Source organism: Caloenas nicobarica, chromosome 3, assembly GCF_036013445.1.
Source record: "Caloenas nicobarica isolate bCalNic1 chromosome 3, bCalNic1.hap1, whole genome shotgun sequence".
Lineage (NCBI taxonomy): Eukaryota > Metazoa > Chordata > Aves > Columbiformes > Columbidae > Caloenas > Caloenas nicobarica.
This window is the reverse complement of record NC_088247.1, coordinates 50878973-50906476: the sequence shown is the minus strand read 5'-3', so window position 1 is coordinate 50906476 and position 27504 is coordinate 50878973. Positions and strand designations below refer to the sequence as shown.

The 27504-nt window shown below is 37.4% G+C and overlaps 1 protein-coding gene across 1 annotated transcript; it reads left to right on the top strand.

Annotated features, from left to right (window-relative positions):
• HDAC2 (histone deacetylase 2) lies at positions 1 to 24511 on the top strand. The gene is made up of 14 exons (XM_065631005.1): positions 1 to 215; positions 7621 to 7733; positions 8187 to 8304; positions 9228 to 9302; positions 9597 to 9735; positions 11770 to 11911; positions 15921 to 16013; positions 16106 to 16214; positions 17615 to 17755; positions 19610 to 19718; positions 21973 to 22103; positions 22977 to 23132; positions 23912 to 23969; positions 24186 to 24511. The coding sequence occupies exons 1-14, from the start codon at positions 164 to 166 to the stop codon at positions 24214 to 24216; spliced, it is 1467 nt and encodes a 488-aa protein (XP_065487077.1). The 5' UTR covers positions 1 to 163; the 3' UTR covers positions 24217 to 24511.
• Positions 24512 to 27504: the final 2993 nt, after the last annotated feature.

The following is a 27504-nucleotide window of genomic DNA, read 5'->3' as shown; positions in this document are numbered from 1 at the left end:
CGATGGTCGGGCCCGCTCGCGCTGCCCGTGGCCCGGCGTCGCGAGTTCCCGCTCTCCCGTGTCCGCCCCCTCCCTCTTTCCCTCCCTCCGTGCCGGCTCGGCGCTCGCCTCGGCCTCCCGCTCCCTCCCCCCAGCCCCGGCTCGGCCCCGGCGCGGCAGCCCTATGGCGTACAGTCAGGGCGGCGGCAAGAAGAAAGTCTGCTACTACTATGACGGTGAGCGGGGCCGGCGCGGGAGCGCGCGTGTGTGAGTGGGGGGAGCCCCTCTAACGGCCGCCCGGGTCGCCTGCCCCTGACCCCGCCATCACGGGCGCCCCCTCCGCCGCGGAACGAGTTCCCCGTCTCGGTTCCACGGAGACCCCGGCCCAGGGGTCCCCAGCGGCTCCACCTGCGCCGCAACGCCTCGCTCCCGCCATCGGCCCTGCGCCCTCGCCCCTCGCTGTGGGGCTGCGCCCCGGGGGCCGCCGGGCGACGGGAAAGGGGCGGCGGGGATCGGGGAGGGTGGGGGAGGCGGCGGCGGTGGGAGCCGGGCGAGGTGCGGGTCGGGGAGCTGCGTGGCTCGGCGGTGAATGCTGTGTCTATTGTTTTCCCCCGACACACACACTCCCCCCCTCCCCCCCAAAAAGAAGAAAAGTTGAGACACTCCCTTTCATTCGCCAAGCACAGAGGCGTTGGAGTCGCTGCCGAGTCTGGCTCCTCCCCTGCAAAAAAAAGTGTAGGCCATGTGTGCCTTCGGCACCTGGTGATTGTTGCGCTGAGGCCTTCCCTTTCCTCTGGCTTTCATGCGGAGATCGGGTGTGCAAGAGAGAGGACTCTGCCGACGGCCCCACCTCCCCCCAAGCGAACATGCATTAGAGTGGAGATTTGGCTGCCCAGGAGCCTCTCCTCCAGCGAAACACGAAAGTTGCATGTGTAGGTGTTTAATAATACTGAAATTTGGGTTGCTTGCAGGCCTTCCAAGTTTGCACCCTTGTCTGATGAGGACAGAGTGACTTGTGATCTGCATTGTCTGTCACGACGAAAAAGTACATAAAGCTCGTGCTTAGTTTCAGATATTTGCAGCAACTTGTTTGTGGTTCTCTCTGACCACAGCAGCGAGAACTTTTCAGTTTTTCTCTTGAGTTTGCATTTGCTTTTCCTTTTTTGTACTGGGAGCGTAAACTCGTTGGTCAGATTAGTTGAGAGATCTGATTTTTTTAAAAAATTGCCTTCTATTGTAACAGTCCTTTAAGTTGGCATCTGAGACTGGTGTTGGTAGTAGCCAGGAAACAGAGGTTTAAGGCTGTTTAGCCGTAGCGCTTTGGTGTTTTCACCATTTTGGAAAATAAGATGAATGGCTAAACCCACTAAGATATTAAAGGTGTCTGCTGCTGTAACAAATCTGCCATTCTTTCGAAATGGCAGATCTCGTGGGGCCTGTCTTCTTTTTTTTCTTTTTTTCTTTTTTTTGTTTTTAACCACACTAAAGGAGGCAGAGTGGTGGTTGCCGCCCCCTTCTCTTTGTTGCTAGCTCTGGTTCTTTGTTCAGCCTAAAGGGGAAAGGAGGCCCCAGTTAGGGATTATTTTGGTGAGGCTGGAATCTTACTTTTCTTTGAGAAGAGGAATCACTTTTTGCCTTGTTGAAAGGAAGACTGTGATGATAGTTTAGAAGCTTTCTCTCTGCAAATGTTTGAATTTTTTTAATCAATGTGCTTTGTAAAAAAAAAATAAATAAAGCCTGGTGGCTATAGTTTATGAGATATTGATATCTTCAATTTTTCTGCAATCCCTGGATTTTGGTACTCAGTGGTAGTGGTAGTGTCAGGCTCCCTTAACAGACAAAAAGCTGTACTAGTGAAGAGAGGGGAGAAACTGGAGAAGGAAGAAGTTTTCAGGTGGTAGGGTAGTGGCGACTTAAAAGCAGTTGTAGCTCATACCTTGCTAGGATGAATGCAGATAACAATAATGTAAAAGGAATATCTCTTGTAAAAGTGATTTAAAAAATGTTTTGTCTGTGACAGAAATGAACAGCTTTGGAATGATTTTGATGTCTTTGTTGTTGTTGGCAAAGCCAACAGTTATTTTACACTTCCTCTGGAAAGAAAGTTACTAGAAGAACTTTTAGAGTTAATACCTGCCGTAAATATTGCTAATGCTAATTTGTGGTTCAACTGGCAACTCTTGAGTATCTTGTAACTGTGTCGTACCAGCAAAGTCTTGAATCAAAGAGAGGGGAGTGTTTGCAGCCTTAAATAACTGAAAAACAGTACAAAGATACCTCAAGCACGCTCCAAGCATGTCATAACCAAAGTAAATGACCTTTATTTTTCATAATTTTCCCTCCACACATACTTTCACTTTGTGTCTGTAAAAGTATACACTAAAAAGTGTTAAAATGTGTTAGACTAGTATATATGCATAATTTTGAGATGCAATAAATTCCTACATGCTTTTTGTGAAACTCGGTGTGACTGTCATTTGAAGTTACTTTTTCAAATTAGCCTGTCACTTACCAGATTTTCTTAGACTGTGTTCCTGTTAACGTTTTCTGATAATTACCAGTTCTAAGTCTTCAGAGTGTACCTGGAACCAATAAACTTTGTGTAGAAGCAGCCTGATTTCATTTTCTGCAGTTTGTTTGTAAGTCAGCCACATCTATTTTGCAGAATTTTCATTGCTCATCATGCTCCAGACAGGAATTTTATTTAAATTTGAGCCAGTATACTATGAGAAGAACTAAAAATGTACAAATTAAGATACTTCAGTTGTCTTAGCTGAAATATTTTAATAACTGCTTCTAGTCTTTCTATATATATATATGGCTATAGCTTAGTGAAGTCTGTTGCTCACACAGCTTAGAACCATGCTAAATATGGAAGAATATTGTAGCTTTTATTTTAGCCTCTTACCACGTGTCTTCAGGTTGTTGCCACGATCTGCAACAGTGAGGCTCAGGTAGTTCAGCGGCCCCTTCCAGACAGGTACACGTTGTACAGTAGCCCACAGCAGTGAGGACAGGACCCAGGTGGTCTTTCCAACTCTCTGCTCCTGTACAGCAAAGCACAGTTCTAGAGAATCATGCAGCAACTGTCATGGCTACAGTTAATAAGTGTATTTATTCCATGCCAGTTCACTAGCAATATTGTTTAGATTGCTCGTTATGCATAATTTAATGTGGATGTTCAAAAGTCTCTACCTTCATGAAAAATTTGAGAGATCTGCATCAGAATGTGGTTGGTTCCACCCATGAAGACGAGACTAAACCTGTTTTAATAGGACAGTATGCTGCTATATTCAGAACTGTACATTAGCATTTGCAGTTTATCTTCTCTGCAGATGTAAGCTTGAACTGAAGAGTGTTTCATGGAGATTGACAAATGCTTTGCGCAGTGGCTTCCAGACATGGTGGTTGGTGTTCACCCTCTGTTCAGTAGTCAGAACTTTGCCAGTCATATGCTTAATTTTAAAAACCAGAACAAAAACCCCAACCCTTCAAATGCTAGTGCAGTAATTTTAGGCCTGTTTGAATACCTGTTTGTCAAACTGATCAGGCACTGATGATCTTTTCTGGATTAATTTTTACATGAGTTCACCCATTAGTATTGCAGAAGTCAATCCAAATGTAACTGCTGTAAAGATTTATGTGTTTTTTTTCATTGTAGCCGTTATGTTTCTGCACTTAGTACAGTTCTGAAATGCCTCATGATTTCATGGTAACCATAGTTAAAATAAGCAGAGACATGGTCGGTGTGCATAGTAATTTATCAAAGTTACAAAGTAATGTAATTTACAAGTTACAAAGTATCAAAAAGATAAGTCATATCTTGCCTCTTTGTTCAGGCCATTGAGACTTTTGTAATGTGTTAATTCAAATGTATTATTTTTCTATATATCTTAGTGACTAGAGACACTAACATGCTTTTTGGAGATGTAGCAGCTTTTGTTAGTTGGTTGTGTGTTTGTCAGACATAACTGAAGTTCCCCGAGGGCATGTAGCCTCTTGTATTTTTCTGTGTATTATATTATTTAACATCTGTATAACTTACTGAAGGCTTAGCTAGAGAAGTGAATGTCTAAAACTTAAGCTCTCAAAAGGAGTCCTGTGAGTTTGTTTTTATTTGATATCTTTCTCTAGAATTTAGGCAAGTAACTTGTATTAATTGAGAAGTAATTTTTTTATATATATTTGAACGCAGAACATGACAGTGTATGTAGCAACTTAATTTTCAGGTAGGTCTTCTAGTCATTTGTTGGTATCACATTTTGCATGACATGGTGAAAAGCACAGGCCTGTAAACTTGTGCTAACTTTAAATTGACACTTCATCTGATTTTTAGTTAAGGAGTCAATTTTTCAGAGATTAAGTTATTACTTCTCAATGGAAGCCATTTAGCTGATGTTTTTACTGGTATAAAACAGTAAACTTCAATCTTTGAAGCCTTGCTGTGAAACATTAATAGATTTGCCAACTTTCTGCATATACTACTTTGCATTTTTTCCCCTCCCCTTCCTCTTTCGGTTATGTTCTTTTCTTTTGCACTTTCCACATGCACCCACACTGATGAGTGATATAAAATATTCTTGTAACACTTCTGTATGATGATTATCTTTGTATTAACAAGTTGAGGATCAAGTACCTGCAATACTAGTCTTGTGCTCTTGGCCTCGCTGTACCCATTTCTCCTATTTATGTATACCCTAGTCAGAACTAGTCGGTCACTAAGTGCAGGAATTTTTAGCTCACATCGGTGAGGGAGGTGTCCCATCTCCGCACACACTAGTTCTTGGTACACCTTGTTTTTTTCTCCAAAGTATTCCAGTACTGTGATATATGAAGAAGAGATACATAGGTTTCAGGGTCAGCAGATGAAGTGTTTGTATCAGGAAGGGCACCTTCTCCTTCACCGGGTAAAGGAGGAGAGATTTTTGACACTATCCTTCACCACAGGATGATGTCTCCGATATAGGTCACTTCGTGATGTGATGTTGACTGGAAATCAAGGTGCTAATGAAGAAAGAGGAACCTCTTTTTATCTTTTCCTTCCCCACTCCTGCCAGCATACACATTGCAACAGTCCCTTGAAACTTAATGGGCTTTTTGTCCATATGTTTGATTTGTTTGTTTGTTTGTGGGTCTTTTTTGTTTGTGGTTTTTTTTGAGGTTTTTTTGTGCTGTATGTGTTTTTTGTTTTTGTTTTTCATCGAGGCTAATGCCAAAACCCTTTTTTGTTGGTGATGCTAAGACGTGGAAGATGTAAATTGTATTGCCTGTTGCTAAGGTGTTTTATATTGGTATCTATTGTTAGCCATTACTGCTGACATCTAACATGGAAGGATCAATATGCTTCTGCCAGATGCTCACCCACAGGTCTTCTATTTGATTAAATAAACTCCCTTTAAATTACTAACTTGCCAATTCTTTTAAAAGTTCTCCTTTCTGGTAAAAAAAACAAAGTAAAAGTTAAAAGGTATGATTAATTTATTGATTTTTCTTTTTAAGTGTATGTTGCAGTGTGTGGTATCTAGAATATGATTGATTTTGAATCTATTTAATTGATTTATTGCAATATATTGAAGTATATGTTGCAAGTATATTTGAAAAGCTTGTTAATGTTTGGAATGTTTAAACTATTTTACATATGGGAAAATAACAGATCTTACATTTTACATAAGACAAAAAAATCATTCTTAATTGTCTGCTTCCGTATTCATCAGCATTCTGAGTAAAATGTAAGTAATAATGACTATACAAGGTGAAATAGAATTAAATGTCCCTTTTAAAATAAAAGTATGAGTTACATACACATTCTTTAAGCCGCAAATGCATTTGGAATGAAGATTCCTCAAAGGCATCATGTTGTTAAAAGTCACTATTGACTTAAAATTTTCAAAAGTTTAAGCTCTTACTAGCTTGGAGCTTTGTAAATCTGTGACTTAATAGTAACTTCACAAAACAAAGTAGGCCTAGTAAATGGTTGGTTTCCATTTTCCAGTCATTAGTTTTCAAAGAGACGTGGTAGATTGTTCCTAAACAACAAATTTGTAAGGTAGTGCTTTGTAAAATGCTTGGAAATTTTTTTGCTGACAGGAAGGGGTGTGGATATACTCTTCTAATACCTTTTGTTCTTGATGTGCATGTAACAAAAAGTGCAGGCCTGTGGGAAATATTCGCAAGACTCCAGGTCTTACTGACAAGAAGTGCTAATCTTCCACTTAAATACTTTAATCAGAGTAGGTCCAAGTTCTTCAAAGTTCTTAACTTGATGCTAAAACTTGGTACTTCCATAGTTGTGGGATGACTAAGTTAGGTGCTAAGTGATTGTTTTTTCTAGATAACTTCATTTTACATTACATGAGGTTATATCTATTTTCCTAAGTGTTGTTATTCTCCTTGTCACTTTAAAAGCTGGATTTTAGAATGCTTTGAGTCTTAAAATCTTACTGTAATGCTTGCTTTTCTGTATAGTTGGTGATGCTACTGCGAGCTGACGTTTTCCCTTCCTCCTGAGGTGGAGCTCATGTGAAGAGGTGAAATCGAAGCTATTTTTTAGTGGTGCTTCTTCTTACCTCTGCCTACCAAAATTTGTAAAATAGTATGACATTGTGAAAATAGCATTTCTTTTGTCTGAAGTGAACAAGGCAGAGCATATTGGAGGATGTGAAAGAAAAGTAAAAATTTCAAGAAGGTAAAGTTCATTAGTCTTACCAGGAAATTTGGTCAAAAAGAGATGCTAACTAAGAGTTATTAGGAATTCTCCAGCTGAAAGCTGTTGACAACTGGACATACCTTTTAGGCTTGTCTATGTTTCCAGAAACATGTGGACCACTAGTTCTATTTAAAATTAGTTGTGTCTTGGGAATGTCAGTGTTCAAAGGGGAGGCATATATGTTCTAACAATACCCAAGCTAGGGAGAAAACTTGACAAGCCATGATAGCAGCCATTATTTTCTTGGAAGTTAGTGTCAAATTAGTTATTTTAACCATGTGTCTAGTTGCTCTGCAATTTGACAAAACCAGGCTAATCTGGATTACAAAGTTCTGTTAAACTATTGTGGATCCCTAGGGGCAGGTGGCTGGGGAATGTTTGTGCATATGGTTGCAGCAATAGATGTGAAGCTGACTTCTGGAATGTAACTGTTAGTAGTTAAGGGCAGGCTGAAGGTGATATCTTAAAATCAGCTCCTGCAAAATGGCAGGTTTTACCACAGTCTATATTGTGGTATAATATGACTGTGTCATCAATAGTTTCTGCTCTCCTCCGAATTCCAGTTTTGTTTCCCATTTCTTTATTCTTTAGTTCCTGTCCACTATTTTCTTCACACTTGATTTGAAACCACTTCTTGTAGGCATTTTGTTCCCCCACTGCTCTCTGCTTGTAGTAAAGGTGTTTGGCCTCCTTTTTGCCCTCTGCTTCTGACATACAACTTTTTGTAGGCAGTTTGTTTTCATCATGGCCTTTTTGAAATAGACTGTGTCCTTTATCGGTTTGGTGGGTGGTGGTTGTTGGTGGTTTTGGTTGTTTGTTTGTTTGTTTGTTTGTTTTTCAATCACCATACCTGCTTTCTGCTGGGAATGATTCTAACTAGCAATGAAAAGCTGTTTTATGGTATAACTACCTGTTCATTTGTGTAATATTGACAGGTGATATCGGAAACTATTACTATGGACAGGGGCATCCAATGAAACCTCATAGGATCCGAATGACCCACAACTTGCTGCTAAATTACGGCTTGTACAGAAAAATGGAAATTTATGTGAGTATGAGCAATAGAATGTCCACTGTTCTTGTTATTTTTAAAAGGCTTCAAGTATTCTCACACAAATAAGTGGAGAGAAGTGGAAGTGGAAAATACTTGAATAGTGTGTTCAGAGCTCTCTTAGAAATGAAGCAGTATTTTATAACTGGTGAGGATTGCAGATTGCTGTCCATGTCTGGAAGAAGTGATATAGAGGCCCAGTAGAGACTTTTCACTAGTATTTTGATGACTAGGGGGGTAGGGTGTTGGGGAGACATTGGGTTAAATGCACAAAGAACTAATCAAGTTGTATACTAACAACAGAGTAGTCCTTGCTGTATATAAAACAGTACTATTATCAGTTTCACTGTTCTCCATTCAAAGTAGATTCTACTTCCTTCAAGTTGTCTGTTTTAGCTAATTGTTAGCTGATTTTATGGAACACTGATTATTTCTGTAACTTGTTATCAGCGACCCCACAAAGCTACTGCTGAGGAAATGACCAAGTACCATAGTGATGAATACATCAAATTTCTCCGATCAATAAGGCCTGACAATATGTCTGAGTACAGCAAGCAAATGCAGAGATGTAAGTGTCAACATTAGGCTGAATCTATGTGTATGTACTTTGTTGGTTAGCCTTGTTTAAAGCTGAATATTCAACAATACAGAGGTATGAATATGGCTTTAATGGTGTGGGTGGGTTAGAGAAATATTCTAACGAGTAGCATGTGCCTGCATTTAGTTACACTAGTTTGGGGACTTCTCTATTAAAAGCAGCCATCTTGGCAAAAACGTTCTTTAAGCTTATGTAAGGAATTTTGCTTCCCCATTCACAGGATCTATTCTAGATGTGAAATAATACTCTCTGTAAATTAATGCACAGCTTAAACTTCAGTTATGAGCTGTTTGCAAAGGTGTCTTAAAAATCTGTTCTAATGCAAAATCATTCTGAAAAAGAATGGCTTTTAGAAGAGTAGAGAATTAAAAATCAATGTGTGAAAATGTGTTTAAGTCAAGGAGTTACTCATTCCTGTTGGAGGGAAATAGTAAAAATTGTACATTATTCACTGCTCACCCTTTCTGTTAAATTTATTTATTTAATTATAGGAATAGGCTCAAAGTACCATTAGGAATGCAGTTTGACAGCTATTTTATCAATTTAAAAGGCAGTATTTTAACCCCTTTATGATGTATTCTCAGCAAATTATTTTTCAAAGTAATTGTGTATTTCTTAACATGGCCTGTGTTAATCAGCACTACTTAAAAATCTAAAAATTATCTAACTTCTTGCTAATGAGACAGAGCTTTCTGTGGGAAAAAAGCTAGTTTGGACTCATCTTAGATAAAGACTTTATATTGTTTTCAGTGTTTTAAAATTTAGCTTGACAAAAATGATGTGGGGGGAGTAATTAAAATGCTGAATGAACTATGCATTGCATCTGTGTTATCCATGCGTATAGCAGTGCTCTTGGAATGGTGTTTTTGAAAAGTAATGCATTTCTTACACAGTTAATGTTGGAGAAGATTGTCCTGTATTTGATGGCCTGTTTGAGTTTTGTCAGCTGTCGACTGGAGGCTCTGTTGGTAAGCACAGATTGTTTGCCAGCTATTTTGTAGCTTTATTACATTTGTATCAGCAACTTAAAATTTGGTAGTATATTTAAAACTGAAGCAAATATAAGGGTTTTTTTTACAAAATAATTGTTTATCAGTTACTTGAGATATCTCTTATTTGACAGTCTCTATCTCAATATTGATGAGAGATCAGATCTAATATCAGCTTATTTAAAAAAATAAGATACTATTTCATGTAATAAATTTCAAGGCCTTCAGAAGTTTCTGACTGCATTTCCTTTCATTTTTATGTATGTCTTACAGCTGGGGCGGTAAAATTGAACAGACAACAAACAGACATGGCTGTTAATTGGGCTGGAGGACTTCATCATGCCAAGAAATCAGAGGCATCTGGTTTCTGTTATGTCAATGATATAGTGCTTGCCATCCTTGAGTTACTGAAGTAAGTTTATGATGAGAATAAGATAAAATTATAGAAAGTGTCAAATTCAAGTACTTAAATGTTTGAAGATATGAATTCTAATTATTATTTCGATGAGTTTTCATAGCCCATGTTGAACTCATGCAGATTCAATTAAGAAAACTACAAGCCGTGCCTGATTTGGCTTCAGCAAGAAGTTTAAACTAAAATACAGACAAGCTGAAATATATCTATTTTAAGCTTATCTCCTATTAGTTATATAGGAAGTACTTCTTTACACAGAGAATAGTGAACTTCAGGAACTTGCTGCTACAGGAGGCTGAAGGAAGCAGACTGCAACAACAGATTCAAAGAAGAGGTTAGACATAATAATGGACAAGAAGTCTGTAAATAGATGTTAAAGATCCAAGCAGCAGTGGAGGCTGTAAAACTATACACTCTAATTCTAGATGGTGGGGAAGTACTAGGGCAGCAGACTTCAGAAAATGGACAGGTTTACATGCTTTCTGTAAATGTTAATCTCCTGTTGCTACTTATAGGGACAGAACAATGGGCTATATGGATCACTGCCCTGACCCCTTAGGACAGTCATTATGCTTACAATCATGTACCAGTTTGGTTTCTCAGTATGCCTGCTTGTTTCCTATCATTTGAGTCCTTACTAAATCAAACAGGAATATTCAGGAAAGATCATGCACTGAGCTTCCTTGCATTGTTACAGGAATTAATGTGGCTGTTATGAATATATAATGAAATAACAGCTGTGCTGCTGTGACTGCAAAATAAAAAAAAAGAGGAGTAATGAAAAAGTGATGATAATTAACTTCAAACAGTAACGCTTCACTAAAACTTCATATCCCGAGTGTTACTTGTACTGCTTCAGAGGACTGTATCCTTTCTAGTAACACATAAATCTCATTTTTTACAAAAAACATTCTAGGTATTTGACTCTTAGGAAAGGAGCAGCTGAGTCTGCTGGTCGGGGGTGGAGGAGGCAGCTATAATCTGGAAGTGCTCTTTAAAAATGAAAAAAGTTTCTAAAGACACTAACAAATAGATAATATTAACATGTTAAGACATTCATGTTAATATACAGCATGTTTTGAGGATCTGTCTCTGCAGTCTAAGAAAAGCTATATGATTTTCTGTGGTCCAGTCTTGAATTTTTTAGCTTAATGTGCATGTGAAGGAAGGAAACTTTCAAGTAGTTATGGGTTATGTAACTATAGGAAACTGTCCTGCTCAGTGTCTTGTTAAGTGAAAAATCTTAGCCTACCATTGTATAGCACTATGCAAAACATGATGAAAATGTGTTTTCTAATGTTGATAGACTTTCTTTACTGAACAACATAGAATATAAGGGATACTTACCATTGTTTCCAATGGTCTGAGGCTTCAAACAATTGGTTTCTTTATTCATTTCAAATAAACTGATCTGAAACTTGGAGTATTTAAGGAGATACTAAGCAGTAGTGTAATTATTTCATGCTAATAGTAAGCGTGATATGCTTGGAAGTAAGAATGTTGCTACATTTATAAGTTACAGAGGTGAAGAAGAAAAGTTGATGTAAAATAAATATTTAAATTTATTTGTTGTGGGCTTATGGAACGTGGGTTATTCCTGCTCCTGGCACTATGCTGTTTGAAGCGTGCACTAAGAGAAATTTTAGTACAGATTGTGTTGGTAAGTATTGAGAACACAGAAAGAAATGCCCTGTGAAAGGGGCAAATTAAGCAGATGTGAAAAACACAAAGTGATGTGAACAGAAACACAATGTATTGATTCTACAGAGTGAGACAGCTTGGGGTACATACTAAATACAGTACGTACTTAAAATAGTTATTTTGATGAAGATAAACGTATTTTCATTATTATCCAAACTGTACTGAGAATTCTAAGAGCATATAATCACTTCAATCAAAATAATCAAAATTATCATAATCTTGGATTTTAGTGTGTGGTTGTTTTTTTCATTTGTTTTTTCCTTGTTAGGTACCAGTATATTATGAACATAATAGATGATGATGATTCCTCATACATGATTTTCTTTCTAGGTATCACCAAAGAGTGTTGTATATTGATATCGATATCCATCATGGTGATGGTGTCGAAGAAGCATTTTATACCACAGATCGTGTCATGACAGTATCATTCCATAAGTATGGTGAATATTTTCCAGGCACGGGGGACCTTAGGGTAAGGTTGAACATGAAATTTTATTAGCTGATAAATTCCCTCTTATTCTCTTCCTTGTAGATACTGTTGCAGTACTAGGTTGCAATAACTATGTCCAGTAATAATATACTTCAGTAAGTTTTCAGAAAATATGTTAGTCTAGAGTGATAGGTTTGTTGAGAAACCTTAGGAAAAAAATACAGCATAGTGGGGAAGTAAATTATTTGTTTCTATGTGAAATCAACACTTTCACTTCTAGATAAATTGTCTGAAAATTTAGTTCAAATATATAATTAATTTAGTTCACTGAGATTTTGGAAACATGGTGTATTTATAATCATTATCTATACATTTCAGTTCTACACATACAGCAAAAAGTAGCTGTTTGGAGATCACGTGGCTTCAAAATTTACTTCAGATCTTAAAATAACTTTATGCCAGAGTTTCAATTGCAACTTGAATTTCATAGAATCATAAAATCATTTTGATTGGAAAAGACCCTCAAGATCGAGTCGAACCGTCAACCCAACACTGGCACCAAACCATGTCCCCAAGAACCTCATCTACATGTCTTCCAAATGCGTCCAGGGATGGTGACTCTTCCACATCTCTGGGCAGCCTGTTCCAATGCCTGACAACCCTTTCCATGAAGAAATTTTTCCCTATATCCAATCTAAACCTCTCCTGGTGCAACCCGGGGCCACTTCCTCTCGTCCTATCGCTTGTCACTTGGGAAAAGAGACCAACACCCTTCTTGCTACAGCCTCTTTAATTTACTGTACATTATTTGCCTAGTAATACAGCTGGCTCATTTTTTGAATACTTATGTCATAAAGCGTATTTTGACTTCTTATGATGCTCACTGCTGAAGAACTTCAGCATGCCTCGCAGACTATGCTAAGCCTTATAGCTAGCTTGAGGGAGGGAGCATTGGCCTGTGAATAATTATCATTTAACCTGTTGTAGAATCTTTGGCAAAGCTGAGAATGGAAACCAATTTTCCTGGCCCTTCATATTAATTTTAAGTTAGCTAGTCATTCCTCATGTTGGACTGTTGTCCATTAAAACAGGAAATTGTTCCACTTTACAATTTGAAAGAATATTTCAAGTATTAGGATTAATAAATTCCTAGCTTCAAACTCTTACATTAAACCTTTTTATCAGAGGCACTCCCAGGATAAGTCACTCCTGTGGTATTAGCAACTTCCTCCATTAGCTTGTACATATTTAAAAAAAAAATTGTAAACATTTCTAAAAAGTTTACCCACAAAACTTCCATGTTGGGAAAGAATTCACTGTTTTCCTACTGCTTTTATATTGATTCTAGAGATGCACACATACGTATTTCTGCTAATATTCCAGGAGTGTGTGCTCCCCAGCGTGCTGATGATACCCAGAGGACACAGGAGTAGATGAAAGTTGAGCTTTAAATCAGTGAGGTGCTAAGTGCTCATTTTTGTGTGGTTGGAGCTGAATGTTATTACAGTTGTTAGATTTTGATAAACTGTGTTCTGAATTGATTTAGGTAGAAATCACATTAGGCATTGTTTTTATGCATGTGGTTTAACCTGACTGGCCACAAGGTGGTAGTGGTGCTTCAAACAAAAAGCAGCTCAGACCACGACGTTTATAAAGACAAGCTGTTGTTGCTGAATTTTGCTAGAATTTTTTTGAAGGGTTAAATATCTTGGCTTTTTAGAAATGGCACTTCCTGTTGACAGAGAATTTTATGGATTCTTCACCTCACTACACCCAGGACAAATAATTTAAAGATACACAGTTGAAATAAATAGAAGAGTATTGTATGTTATTGGGATTTTTTTTTTAGCACAGTGTCAGTGACAAGCAGTACCTCTAGGCATGGTAACTTTTATTCTGTGCTGCTAGCTAGTATTTTGGAATGAGCATTGTCTGCATACAGACTTCAGCAGGCTTTATTGCGATTATTACATCCCCTTAGGGAAAAAAACAAACATTAACTTTTTCCTATCTCCAGAGCTTGCAAAGCTAATTGAACTAAAGGGAGAACTAATTCTCTGAAAAGTCAGCATTTCTTCTGGAGACCAGTGTTACGCTGGTTGCTTCTACTCAACTTGATCTGCCATTACTGGTTATTTACATCAACTTCAACAGCCAGATCTTACGTTTGTTTTTGTCAGTGGGCTCCATTCAGGCTTGTTTCTATTATTCTTTAGTTTGTTGGTCTGATTTGATTCAGAAACAAATCATGCATCAGCTGATGATTTTGTGATTTCAGCTCTATCAGTGTAGCCAAATCTCACAGAAATTGTCTAGTTCAGCTGCATTCATCCATTTTCTGCTGAAGGTATTGTGCAGTCTGAACTTCCAGTGTCCTTAGTAAATTATTTGACTTTCTCTACATCTTAGATCATAGCACTGATGTTGTCTTGAATATAAGTAGATAGGTCAGTTCATACTGTAGTGCTACTCAGAGGCCTGTGTTCTCCGAGGAAATTTGATCAGTTGATGAATGGGCAACTATCAGAATGTTATATTGTTTCTTTAGAATTTATAATCAGTGCAAGTATCAGTTACAAATAAAATTCCTTGAGTAGCTCACGCTGGAAAGCAATTACCCTGTTGGGTGGGAAATTATATGAACATTTGGCTTGGCTGCGTTTTAGGATGAGATTGATTTAATGCTTGCCCTTTTTTTTTTTTTTTTTTTTTTTTTTAAATCTTGAAAACAAAGCACCATCACCTTAAAAATCAACATCCAAAAGCCTATGTGATTCAGATTTTCAGGATAGTTGTTATGCTCCAAATCAGCTAGAGTTGAGTTCTGCAGGGATCTTCAGTGTCACTAATCTTGCAGTACTATGAAATGTTAAAAATGTGCTGGGGGGAAAAACAAAAACAAAAAAACCACCACCAGAAAACAACAACAAAAAAACCCACAAAACAAACAAACAAACAAAAAAAACCCCCAAAAAAACCAAAAAAGTCAGCTGTTTAATGTTGTTAACAATGCTGCATTGGCCATTTGCCCCAGTGTCCGTCACCCCATCCCATTTCCCCACTCCCCCCAATAAAAGGTAGTAACTGGAGGAAAACATCCATGACCACTTCAATAGCTAGTGTTGAGAAATTTAGTATTTGTATTGCTGGGCCATCCTGCTGGTGGCTTGTAGTTTTCAAAGATGTTGGACAGGAAGTGTGCTCTTTCTGCAGACCTGCAGTTTGATAGTGTAATACTGTACAACCAAATTGAACAGGTTAAATCTATCTTCCCCACTGTACCTGTATTAGTGGCAAAGAACTGCTCTGTAAACAGGATCAGCTTCTGTCTGTCTTGGTGATTAGCTGAAGGGCAGAAATTGGAATGTGTGGCAAGCAGGAGTCTTTAGGTTTTGAGCTGATCTCAAAACAGAAGTGGATGGATTCAGGGTTTATTCACTTTTTTTTTTTTTTTTTGCAAAGATTTTTCTTTTAGTACATGTGTTGTCCAGGAAGGCTGGTTAGATAGACTACTACAGTTCCTGCCTTGTCACCTGATGAATCTGAGCATAATCTGCAAGTTAATTTTTTGTTTTAAAAGTCTCCATTTCTTCAAAAGCACCTATAAGTTGCCTCTGTTTGATTTTCTTCTCTCCCTTTTGCTGCAGCTAGTTCTTCATCCTATGTTTGGAGCAAAGAATATGGTTTTAAAACCTTCGTAAATCCAGACCTTCTGTACAGCACTGAAAACATGCATATCACCTTGATCTTTTCAGTTTTCTTGCTTGTTTTTGTTTCCCTAGTTTTAGTGGGCTAAACAGATCTATTACATTTTGTCTTTTTGTCTCAAATCTATCAATTAAAAAAATAGTGTAGTCTTCTGCAAATTTAGTCTTCCTGCACTCCAAAATGATTTTATGGGAGAATGGGAATCAAGTAAGGTTCTTTGCCTCTTTTTGCCCTCGCAGACGTGAATAATGGTACAAAATAGTGCATCAGAATTGTGTGACTTTTTTCAACAACATAATCATGTGCTTCTGTGTAATAAAGCATTTGGAATCTTTGCTTATAGGACATTGGTGCTGGAAAAGGCAAATACTATGCTGTCAATTTTCCAATGAGGGATGGTATAGATGATGAATCGTATGGACAGATATTCAAACCAGTGAGTACTTTTTTTTTTAAAGCTCTGGAAAGATACTGATTCTATTTTATGGACTTATTTTTGTAATGTGAATTAACAACTTACTGTTTTAGATTATATCCAAAGTAATGGAGATGTACCAGCCCAGTGCTGTGGTATTACAGTGTGGAGCAGACTCACTGTCTGGTGACAGGCTGGGATGCTTCAATCTTACTGTTAAAGGTAAGCGTAAAAGCATTTGTTGTCTGTAACTTTTTATTTGATAGAAACCTCTGTCCTTCATACTATTTTTCAAGACACTTACACGATGAGGACTGGGATCACAAAGATTTTGTTCATTACTGTTATTAATCACCTGTTTCTTTGCTGTACAAGGATGGCCAAAAGAAACCCAGAAGTTGCCTTTTTCTTTCTGTCCATCTAAAAAAGTTAAGCGTGGTTTTCCATGTCCTTCTAGCCAATCAAGTGATTCCTTTTTCTTCTATGCACAGGTTTTCTGTAGCTTTAAAGCAATGTACTGGAGTGATAGGATGACAACAACTTGCAACACTTAATATGATGGGCAAATAACAAAACTAGTGGTTCACTTAGTAGAACTGCAGATACTAAACTTCAAACACCTTCTTGGGCATAAAATAGGTATTACTGAAGTGAGACCACTCACTGCATTGTTAAATTTATAGTGGTGTTTGTTATACTGAGCCTTATTTTAACTGCCATTTTTTCCTTAACTTTTATAGCATTAATTTATTTCAGTATTACTTACATTTCTACCCAAAAGAGTGATTCTCAAAATTGGGATGAGATGTTAATTTAGCAAATATTATTATATTTTATTATTTTTATTTTAGTGCTAAAATGTTAAATGTGTATTGAACTTTTGCGAAGCCTTGAATCCAGCCTGTTTGAATCACTCATTTTCTGGGTCTTCTTAATGAGGCAATTAGAGTTTTGTAGGCAACAAATTGCAGTATAGTATCTGTCGGGTTTGCAGTGTTTCAGGGTTCTTTTTTTGATTTGCACCAGGTGGCAAAGCTACTTCAGTTGCCTATACAGCTCAGATTTTTTTCCATCTTACATATCTTGGAAACCAAGAGAGCTGCTGCCTGCTACAGATGCCTTTCAGTATGCTGTATCTCCCTGGAGTGTGTACTGTCTTGGCACCAGTTCACTCTGTAAGCAAGACTTAGCAACCTCTAATACAGGTTCAAAGTTAGAAATAGAAAGGACCAAGTACTGATTTTCTGTTTTCCCTCCTTCCTCCTTTGCATTTGAGTGAGAAATTGTCCCTGGATTTGTCACTGGGTATTGACATCAGTTATGAAAAAACAAAACGCTCAGTGTTCTAGGAGAGTTTCAGAACAGCAGCAATAGACCATCATGCAAAGTTTCTGAAGACTGGGGTGGACAATGTTCAATTTATTTTGTACATTTCTTGCCTGTAGGTCTTGACTTCTTGTGAGGTTGTGCTTAGCTCTAGGGGGAGACAGTTCTGTTTTACTTGAATCAGTTCAATTCTTACTTGTTAAATGTTACTGCATGTTTGATTAAATAGTTTGTTATATGTTTTTCTGTTTAATAGATGTTTTGCTTATATTATCAACTCTTTTTGTGTTTGACAGGTCATGCTAAATGCGTGGAAGTTGTAAAGACATTTAACTTGCCATTGCTGATGTTAGGAGGAGGAGGATATACTATTCGTAATGTTGCTCGATGCTGGACATATGAAACTGCTGTTGCCTTAGATTGTGAAATTCCTAATGGTAAATATTAATACCCAAATTATCAATTTTTTAAGCAATAATCAGGGACAGATAGAAAATATTTCTATTGCTAACTGTAATGCATCAGTTTAGAATAAACTATGTAGAATGCTATTGTTAGAATTTAGTCAATACATTTTCAGTCGCTTATGCATTAAATAAACTTACGCATTTGGGGCTTTTTTAATGCTTTAGCAAAAGCTTTAAATTATTGGATCATTTTTGGAAAACTCAAAACATATAAGACTTAGAGAACCTTACTTGTAAATTTTATAGTGTGAATGTCATCAGTATGATAGAATATACACTGTGTTTTGATTGTAACAGCGTAGATCTGTGAAGCTGAGCACCACAAACATGGTATTCACAAGAAATTAATTAATATGCAAGTGTCCATTTTACGTAGTAAAACATAACTGTTTCTTCATTGTATAGATGACTTAAAAGTAACTGAAAGTATATTGACTTCCACTCTTCCATTTGACTCAATTTTGACTATACAAGCTATCTTAAAAAACTGAAAAATCAAAGAAGAAATAGTGAACTTCTTTGAAATAGTTGCATAGTGAAGCAATTTCTCTGAGGAAGATCCCCAAAGATCGCTTAACTTCTGGCCAAATATATTTCTGGATGTGTTTTTTAGAATGCCTTTTTATAAAATTGGTGTTTGGACTGGTTTGTTGCATGTTAGTCATGGCAATTTTCCTGTTGGACTGCAACTTTTGCTGATAACATTTTGCTGTTTGTGTATCTGTTGCTGGAGTCACAGTGTTTCCATCTGACTTAAGTGGAAAGCTGCTGTCAGTGAGAAAAGAGTATTTGGACAGTACCTTTCAAGATGTATATTTTCCATATTGCGTGTCAATATATATATATTTGTTGCCAGCCAAAGCTTTTGAAGAGACAGAGTATTTCCTTATCTGGGAACTTTTTTCCATTAGTTTGTCCAATTCAATGGATATATATGAAGTCTTGGATTTTTTTTTAACATTCCTCTCAACTTTGTGGGTTCCTGTCATCTTTAATCTATCCTGAGAAGAAACAGTGCATCTTGAAATGTTGCAATAGCAAGTTAATCTTCCTGTCTCCTTTCTGTCCAACTCACAAATCGCTTATCCTGTAATACTCCTAAAGGAAGAAACAAGACAAAGGGTTCAATTACAAGTGGATTTCAGTGTTTTATTTTTTAAGGGTTCTAGGTTTTTTAGATTTCTGTTACCTTATCTGGGAAGATACAGTTGTATTCAATGTAAATTACTGAGATTTTCCTTGACATGGACTCTTCATCATCATTTTGGGGACTAGATGTTCCAGTCAGGGAACCATTATCTGTGAAAACAGAAAAATTGGAGTGGAGGGAACAGACAGACAAGGGCATCACTGAACCACTGTACAGCGCTCAATATTGAACTGGTTGTGATCTTCAGCCTAATAATAGCTGCTGCGTGTTTTGCTGAAGGAATATTTTGAACAGCTCACCTAAACTTTTCAAACTGGACTAGCTTTGAAAGCAGCTATAAGAAATCATCAGCTGATATTATCTTTTCTGCAGATGTAGCACTTTTAATTATTTTACAAAATTTGTTAGTTATGTTGTTCCAGTGTATGTTCTAACATGATAACAGTGGAACTTTATCTTCCTCTTTGTATTTTGCCAAAAGATTTAATTTTATTTATTGAATAATTTAGAGGAAGACACTGAAGAGTTCAGACAGTAATTAAATATTATTGCTTATGTGAATGGTTCAGGTCTGATAGTTCTCTAACTGAAATTCTGTCAAAACTACGGATGTATTTAGAATGTTTAAAGTCTTTTTCGGGTCAGAAAGTTATCTTGTGTGTTTGGGTTTACAGAGTTGCCATACAATGACTACTTTGAGTATTTTGGACCAGACTTCAAGCTTCATATTAGCCCTTCAAATATGACGAATCAGAATACACCAGAATATATGGAGAAGATCAAGTAAGTAGCAATTACCTTATCTATCAAGTAGGTCATGTGGATCAGATTTCTCCAGAGGTTTAACTGTTAGGCAGTTTTGAAAACTGTACCCCTTTCTCTGTTACACACTAAAAAGAAGTACTGTAAAGATTTGACATATTTTTAATTCCTGTTAGAAGAGTTACTTCTAAAAAGTCTGTTCCTAAAATAGCAGTGTATGTGTATGAAGTCCTATGGCTATAAATATGAAAATTTTAAGACCCAGCTTGGATTTTCACTTTTTCCAGCAACTGAAGAGGTTACTGTTTTACTTGGCTTCCCATTCTAATTTTTTAGAAAGTTTATCACGTCGGGAAAGAAGCTGGTATGCTGTGATGATTAGGATTTCTAATTCTCATCTCTGTATCTAAACATGAACCAAGATTGTCGTTCTTTGTAGCTGTCAGCTGTGAAAATAAAAAGTCACATGTGAGCTCGGACATCCAGAATTGTGGATAGTGGTATGTGTGCAGGCAACTGAGTGACTGTGGTTTGACAAATCCACAAGATTTGAGAAGTGCTCATTGCCAAGCTATAGCGGGTCTGTGTTTTTAGCCTGTGCCGCTTCTGATACTTAGTTTATTCCTCCTCACATCCTGAAGGTTTGATTGTAAACAAATATTTTACTCCACAAATGGAGTATGCATACATACAATCCTGTACTCAGCTAATAAAAGAATGGAGTACTCTTTGCTTACCGAGGCTTATCCCTGCTCTGGGTTCAAAAGAATAAACCCCCACCCCTACTTCAAGTTTAACAGGCTGTTAATGGCACACAGGAATTATTTTGGTTACTAAAAATAGCTGAAAAGAGATGTGAAACTAGCCGTATAAGTTTGCCAGTACTGCTATAATCTGTAAAACTGTCAAATTGCAAAATTCACCAATGCAGTTAAAATTCTAATATTTGAAGTGGGTGGTGTATAGACTATGACTGGTGTTCATAGTGCAAATATATAAATCACAATCAAATGAAAGGGGTTTAGTTTTTAGTAATGTGCAAGGGAGGAAAGAAACCCTATATTTCATAGATGTAATTCTACAAAATTTCTCTGTAGTAATAGTTCGCTAGCTGGTGATCCACCAGGCTGCTTGCTGTATATTGTGTATTGTTGAGTGTTTGTGGTGTGAGTAGGCTGCAAAACGTTCTTGCTCTTTAACACCTCCCTGAGCATGGATTATGTGTGTTTTGTTGCCAGAGATAGAATCTCACATCCTTGTACCAGCACCCACAAAAAGAGCAATGAGCCATCATTTCAGAGAATCCTCTTCAGTTAGTTGTATGCTTTCATAGAGACCTAACTTTAGGGGACTCCCTGGATTGGCAAAATTGTTTTGCCAGGTTGTGTGATTTGAGCAGAGGCAGAGACCATAAGGATTCCAAAAAATCACCAGTTGCTATTTAGCTCTTCAACTTGGGCAGAAGGATACTGAGATGGTTGTTACAAGAGCTAATATTTGACGGTTGCCACACCTTTTTGTCTGGTCGGGCTTATTTGGAATGACAGTTTTAAGTCCAAGAGAATCATAGAATGGTTTGAGTTGGAAGGGACCTTTAAAGGTCATCTAGTCCAACCTCCTTGACGTTCCCAGGGACATCTTCAAGTAGATCGGGTTGCTCAGAGCCCTGTCCAGCCTGGCCTTAAATGTTTCCAGGGATGGAGCCCAATATCCTTCCTTTTCCTGCATGTGGTGCTTTGGAGTGTGGGGTCCATTGCATCAGGTTGCTTAGACAGGAGGGAAATTCTCTCTGTTCTCCCTGAAACAGCCAGTAGGGAATGTTATCCAGATGGATCGCTTTTGACTCTGAAGTCATTGCTGTACACAGTGTGGAAGTCTTCATGCTTTAAGTGTCTGGCTTTCTAAGGAACTAGGGGATAGTTTATTATCCTACTTGATACTCTAATTAAAACAGTGTAATACTGTCACTCATTTCAGCCCATGTGTGCAGTACTTGTGCTGACCCTGTGGGGAATTGAAGTTGATTGAAATAAGTGTTTAAAAAGTTCAGAGAAAATGATTCTCTAGTATGCTTTGGATGCTAATGATTTGTTAGGGATGGAAAACTTTCTGAACTTGGCATGCCTTTTTTTTTTTTTTTTTTTTTTTTGAAATGAAACAATGACTACAAAGCAAAGCAGGTTAACTCTGAATGCAGAGTTTTCAGAAATAAATTCAAAATGCAAGGAAGCGTTACTTCTGTGGAGTAATATCTTTCCTTGTCTGTTATTTGCAGGCAACGCTTATTCGAAAACTTGCGCATGTTACCTCATGCACCTGGTGTACAGATGCAGGCCATTCCTGAAGATGCTGTTCATGAAGATAGTGGAGACGAGGATGGAGAAGATCCAGACAAACGCATTTCTAGTAAGAAATATGTTTTCATGAAAGAGCATGTCCAAGTAGAGTCTTTTTAGATTTAGTTGTTCAGAACCTTAGTCCTAGTAGTGCAGTATTGGAAGACTGGCAGTTTTGTCTCCTGAGTAATTCTGCCACTGGTCTGCCAGTTTTGCTGTTCTTAAGGTGAGTGGCATCTGTGCACAAATCTGAACCTGTTAAAGGGGTCTAAAAACATGCTGAAAGAACATGGCTTTTTTTCATCTTATGAAACAGTCTTGACTGTTTCAGAACTAGAGTAGATACTCCAGAGGTCTCAGATGAATTGTGTAGCTAAACGTATACCAGACTTAGCTTCTGCCTTTTTCTCTTCACAAAAAAAGTTATGTTCCCTTCCCCATTAATGTCAGGTGAGATACTGTGTTTTTAAAAAAATATTTTTGTTTTGTTTTTGTTGCGAGAGAGAGGTGTTCCATACTCACTACCCTTCACTTTATTACTGTTAACCTTTGTATAGATAGTCATTTATTAGCTACAGATAAGAGTTTTCTGCTACAATCAACTTTTTGATGGTGACTGAAGTAATTCTGTAACCTCTTACTGGTGCTCTGTTGAAACCATGATGTTTTTTTCCTGTGATTTAGTTCTCAGGATTTGAAATTCTCTTGATACATGTTACAAATACTCCCACCCTCCCCAAGTGTCTCTGTAAAGCTATTTTCAGAAGTTGTTGTGAGAGTCCCAGAGTATCATGAAAGATAGTATTTTTATCCATAATTTAGTTCATCAGCATTAAATGACTATAGTATGTTATTACTCATTCGTAATTTGATAGTTCTTTTTTTATTAGGCCTATTGTAGTTGGACTTTTTGCTCAATTAATTTCACAACTCTGAATCCTAGTTCGAGCATCTGATAAGCGCATAGCCTGTGATGAAGAATTTTCAGATTCTGAAGATGAAGGGGAAGGTGGACGACGAAATGTTGCAGATCATAAGAAAGGGGCAAAGAAAGCCAGGATAGAGGAAGACAAAAAAGAGACAGAGGACAAAAAAACAGGTAGGACTCGGCTGTGATTTCGTGCTGTATTTTAGAACTGCCAATGTCAGTTCTGCCAGGAAAAAGATGCATTTGCTGTTAATAGTTAATTAGCTGTTGAGATGATGATTTATTTTTTCCATCATGTTTAAAGCATTTATTTTAAATTAATCAGTTTCAAGATACAGCTATTCACACTAGAATATTATTTTCAGCCACGGGTTATTGTTGTTTCCCCACAAACTTGAAATTTCAAAATAGGAATGTGTACAGCTTAATGAAAATAAGGATTAAAAAAGGTTCTTGCTTTAAATACATTAGACAAAGAGTTTGTTCCTGTTTGCTTTTGTGGGGTGACCCAACTGTGGAGGGATTTTTTTTGTTGTGGGTTTTTTTTTTTTTTTTTTTTTTTTGGTGAAACAGAAGATGGGTAGTGTTCTGGGTTTGTAATTCCAAGGACTCTTGACCTTTCCAAGAACAGGAGCTACATCTTAGGGCTATGAGACCCCATGGATCTCAGGGGAAATCCAAGTCTTGTTACTGCATACTATCATCATAGCCAGGCAAGAGAGACTTGCCCTGAGGTGTTTTGAATTGCTTGGTATTGTGCTCAGAGCACTCCTTTGGATGGATGGATTTAATACTGTATGTTAATATGTAACCAGTGACTTCTTCTAAAAGCTACTTCTCCTTGGCTAGGAATATATGCAAAAAATATAAGTCAGTCATGCTTTTTTCTTCTGAAGTCTTAAGGTCTTCTTGCATCTTGGTGTATTGAAAATCTTGTTGGTTTTTTTCAGATGTTAAGGAGGAAGATAAATCCAAGGACAGCAGTGGTGAAAAGACAGATGCCAAAGGGTAAACCCTAATTAATTAATAATGAATGTCACCTTTTTGAAGAGTGTTTATTAATTTAAAATATTACAAAGTGTTGATTTCTGTAGAGATCACTTACAATTCTTCATAATACTACATATTTGAGAGTCATGAGAGTAGTAGTTCAAAATTGTATTTCTAAACCAGTTAATTGAAAAAATGAAACTATTTTAACAGTTTATTTTTGCCTTTGTACAGAGCAAAATCAGAACAGCTCAGCAATCCTTGAACAAAAGATAGCCTGTCATCAATTGGAGAACATAATACTAGAGGTGGAGGATACCTAAAAGAAGAAAAGTTTTCATATTGAGAGAGACTGCTGATTTCATTTTGTACTATTTGGCATGGACCGTATTTATTTTCAAACGGCTTTGTTCTGGTTTTTGGCAAGTTGTATTGTGAGTTTTCTAATTATGAGGCAGAAATTTCTTTCTTCACCATGCTTTATGTAATAGTATTTAAAAATGGATGTGAGTTATTATGTTAAATGTCTAAACTGATCTATTAAAGTAATTTGCCTTTCCTGAGCTGATTTTACCTTTTTTGTAATTTTATCTTTATTAAAAAAAAAATGGTACTTGGTTGTCTTTTGTCCATCATTGAACTACAAAGAGGAAGAACTCTATAGAAATTAAGCAGACTTATATTTAGCTATGGGTAGCTAGTGGAGTTCAATGGCCAGTGGGCAAACACATGTTGAGCTGTGTTGCTTTCATCGACTTCACGTGTCAGTGGCTTCTGCATGGGATGCGAAGAAACACATTGGAATATGCATACGTGAGATTTGAACAGGTTGAATAAATGAGTGAGATGTTGGTATACAGTGGTTGTATGAACTTGTGTTTTAACTAACCTTAAAGGTTTAATGCTCTGTGGTCAAATACCTTGTACTGTCCAAGAACCTTTCCCACCTCAGAATCTACCCAAAAGACTGATTCATTTGCTGTTCATGAAGTTTATATATGGCCATCTTTCAAAACTTGCAAGATAGGCACTGAAAGTTTGGATTTAACTTATAACCCATTATGATTTTTTTTTTCTTACTACTATGAGCAACATAAAACTTTGTCCCCCTTAAAAAGAAAGATTTTTGTTGCCTGCCTTCTCCTTTGCTTCATTAGTTAGTTCTGGTGCCTGAATTGAAACAGACACCTGAGTGCACACAGTCTTTTTTCTTTCTCAGTCTACAGCAGTTGTCTTATAGGTTGACATTTAATGAAGTGTACAAGCTTTGGCAGCAAAACTAGGGCTAAAACTAGGACTACTTGAGTATGTAAGAGGGGAAAAGTTTCGTTTTCTTAAAGCCTTTTCAGTATGTTTGTTTTTTTTTTTTTAAATCTTAATCTGCATCAACATTTTATATTGTAATCTCTTCTGTTTGGACTCTTGGGTAAACTTTAGTAAGGATTAGATTCTTAAATGCTCGCGGGAAGATCTAATGGGATTTCTCAATTCCTGTGTACTAGTGCTGTGTTCTTCCTGCCAGGAAACTACCCATAAGATTCCCATTAGGGTTTGTCCAACTCTGTACTGAAAAATCAGATTTAATTTTTTTGCTGCAGTTCAGTCGAGCTGATTAGCGCTTCCCCAACTGACATTTGCATTATAATGTATTTTAATAGTAAATTTGTCCAGTGATGGAAATACTATGCTAACCTGTTCCTATATGTGGTTACAGAAAAGCCTTACAGTTCAGTTTTACCAAAAGTAGTATGAACTCTTAATTGCCTGCTTCAGGCTTTTGATTGTTACCTTTTGACTGAAATTTAGCAAGAAGATGGCAATTCTCTGTAGTTTAAGATGCTGTTAATACTAAATAGTTTATGGATTAGTTGCTGGTTCTGGTGTGAAGAAAGCCTAAGTATGTGAGTAGAATTAGTGGACTGAAATATAGCATTTAAGGGGATAAAATAGGTTTGGGATGGTTTTATATGAATTAAACTGTTGCTATCAGTAGACTCTCTGACATGTCAGCATGTTTTCGCTAGACTGAGAACCTCTTCCATATTGCCCATGTGGTGAAGTGTTGCTTTTTTGTTTTATTTGAGTGGGGATGGTTAAGGTACAAATGCTCTAGGACTGTGCTCTGGAGAAACGGTCTGTCTTTCTCTAGTCTCGTGTTACCTCTCCCAGAACTGGATCAGCTCACTTGTAAAAAAAATTAGAAAGCTCTTTTACTGTTTTGAATGCCAGCAGGCAGCCCCTCTGCAGCCTTTGTGTGCTGTAAAAGGGTCTTGGTCTGCAGCTGACTTCTGTGAGGATGGGGGAAGAGTATTTGGGCAGGGGGGTAGGGGGTTTGCTGTGAAAATTAATTATTTGAGCTTCTGTAGATTATATGTGCTCTCTAGACACATCTTAGAGCATCTGGAACTTCTGAGATGCTCTTTGCAACCTTAAGAGGCTTGGAGAGGACTTGCTGCATTTTTTTGTTCTTGATTGAGCCCTGCACTTGGAGACAACATGTGGGAGCAGGTGTGCAGTCTCCCATGTGAATTTATGACCTGCCAGCTCTCTAGGGCAAAGAGGGTAAAAGTTGGATTTGGGGAACTGGTAGAAAGGCTGTAGGATTGTACCAAGAGGGTGGGATGAAATCGGTGACACTGATATTTGTGAGGAGTGTGTCCACTGATTTTTGTAAGGAATTTGATACTCTGAATTTTATTACAGAAGTTTTGACTTTATAGAACTGAAGGTGACATACATGTCTATATTTGCAGTGTATATACGTCTTAGTATTTTTTTAAGTTGTTATGTACCTTGTTCATGTTTATTACAGGATTCTTGTTCAAGTAACATGTAATCTCTGCCACCATGACAAGTAGATCAAGAATTATTCTTCATTAGCTGGATTTTCCAGATACAGGTATTGAAAAGATCCAAGCTTGTGACTTTGGCTCGCTTCAGTGCAAAGCAGCGAAGTATGGAGACCTTAATATAAGAGTGAAATCCGGGATTATGCGTAAGTGATACTAACCCTCAGCTCACTCAAGATAAGCAAAGAAGTTAACCTTTTTACCTCATCCTCAATCATTTATTGAAAATAACAATACTACTCATATCCTGCTGAGGATTGATGAATATCTCTTCTATTATTAAAGCAAGATGTAATATTAAAATATGTAACTTTATGTCTGTATGTAGCCTCACTACTCAGGCAACTTTCCTTGAATTAGCCATACAAGTTCTCTGGACACAAGTATTTGATTTCAAACTCCTCCACCCCCTTCAGAAAAGCTGTTGCTCACACTCGTATAGCTTGTGCAGACTTTCTCTGCAAGATTCGATGATCTCTAGTGCCTTTTGTACAGTTACTTTATGCTTTGTGTTTATGCCCGGAGGAGGGAAGTTTCTCTCCCTTGTCTTTAAATAACTGATCCATATTTCAAGTACAATTTGCTTTTAGCTTTACCTATCCAAGAAAATGGTTTTTGCTTATTCCAAACACAGTCACCATCCAATTTTTAAAAACATGAAAGCTAAGAATAAAAATAGGTGGTTTTTTGTTTAAAAGTGTTTG

Coding starts and splice junctions, on each gene's coding strand:
- HDAC2 (XM_065631005.1), top strand. CDS start 164: ATGGCGTACAGTCAGGGCGGCGGCAAGAAGAAAGTCTGCTACTACTAT. Junction 216..7,620: donor AGTCTGCTACTACTATGACG/GTGAGCGGGGCC, acceptor TAATATTGACAG/GTGATATCGGAAACTATTAC. Junction 11,912..15,920: donor CAGGCACGGGGGACCTTAGG/GTAAGGTTGAAC, acceptor CTTTGCTTATAG/GACATTGGTGCTGGAAAAGG.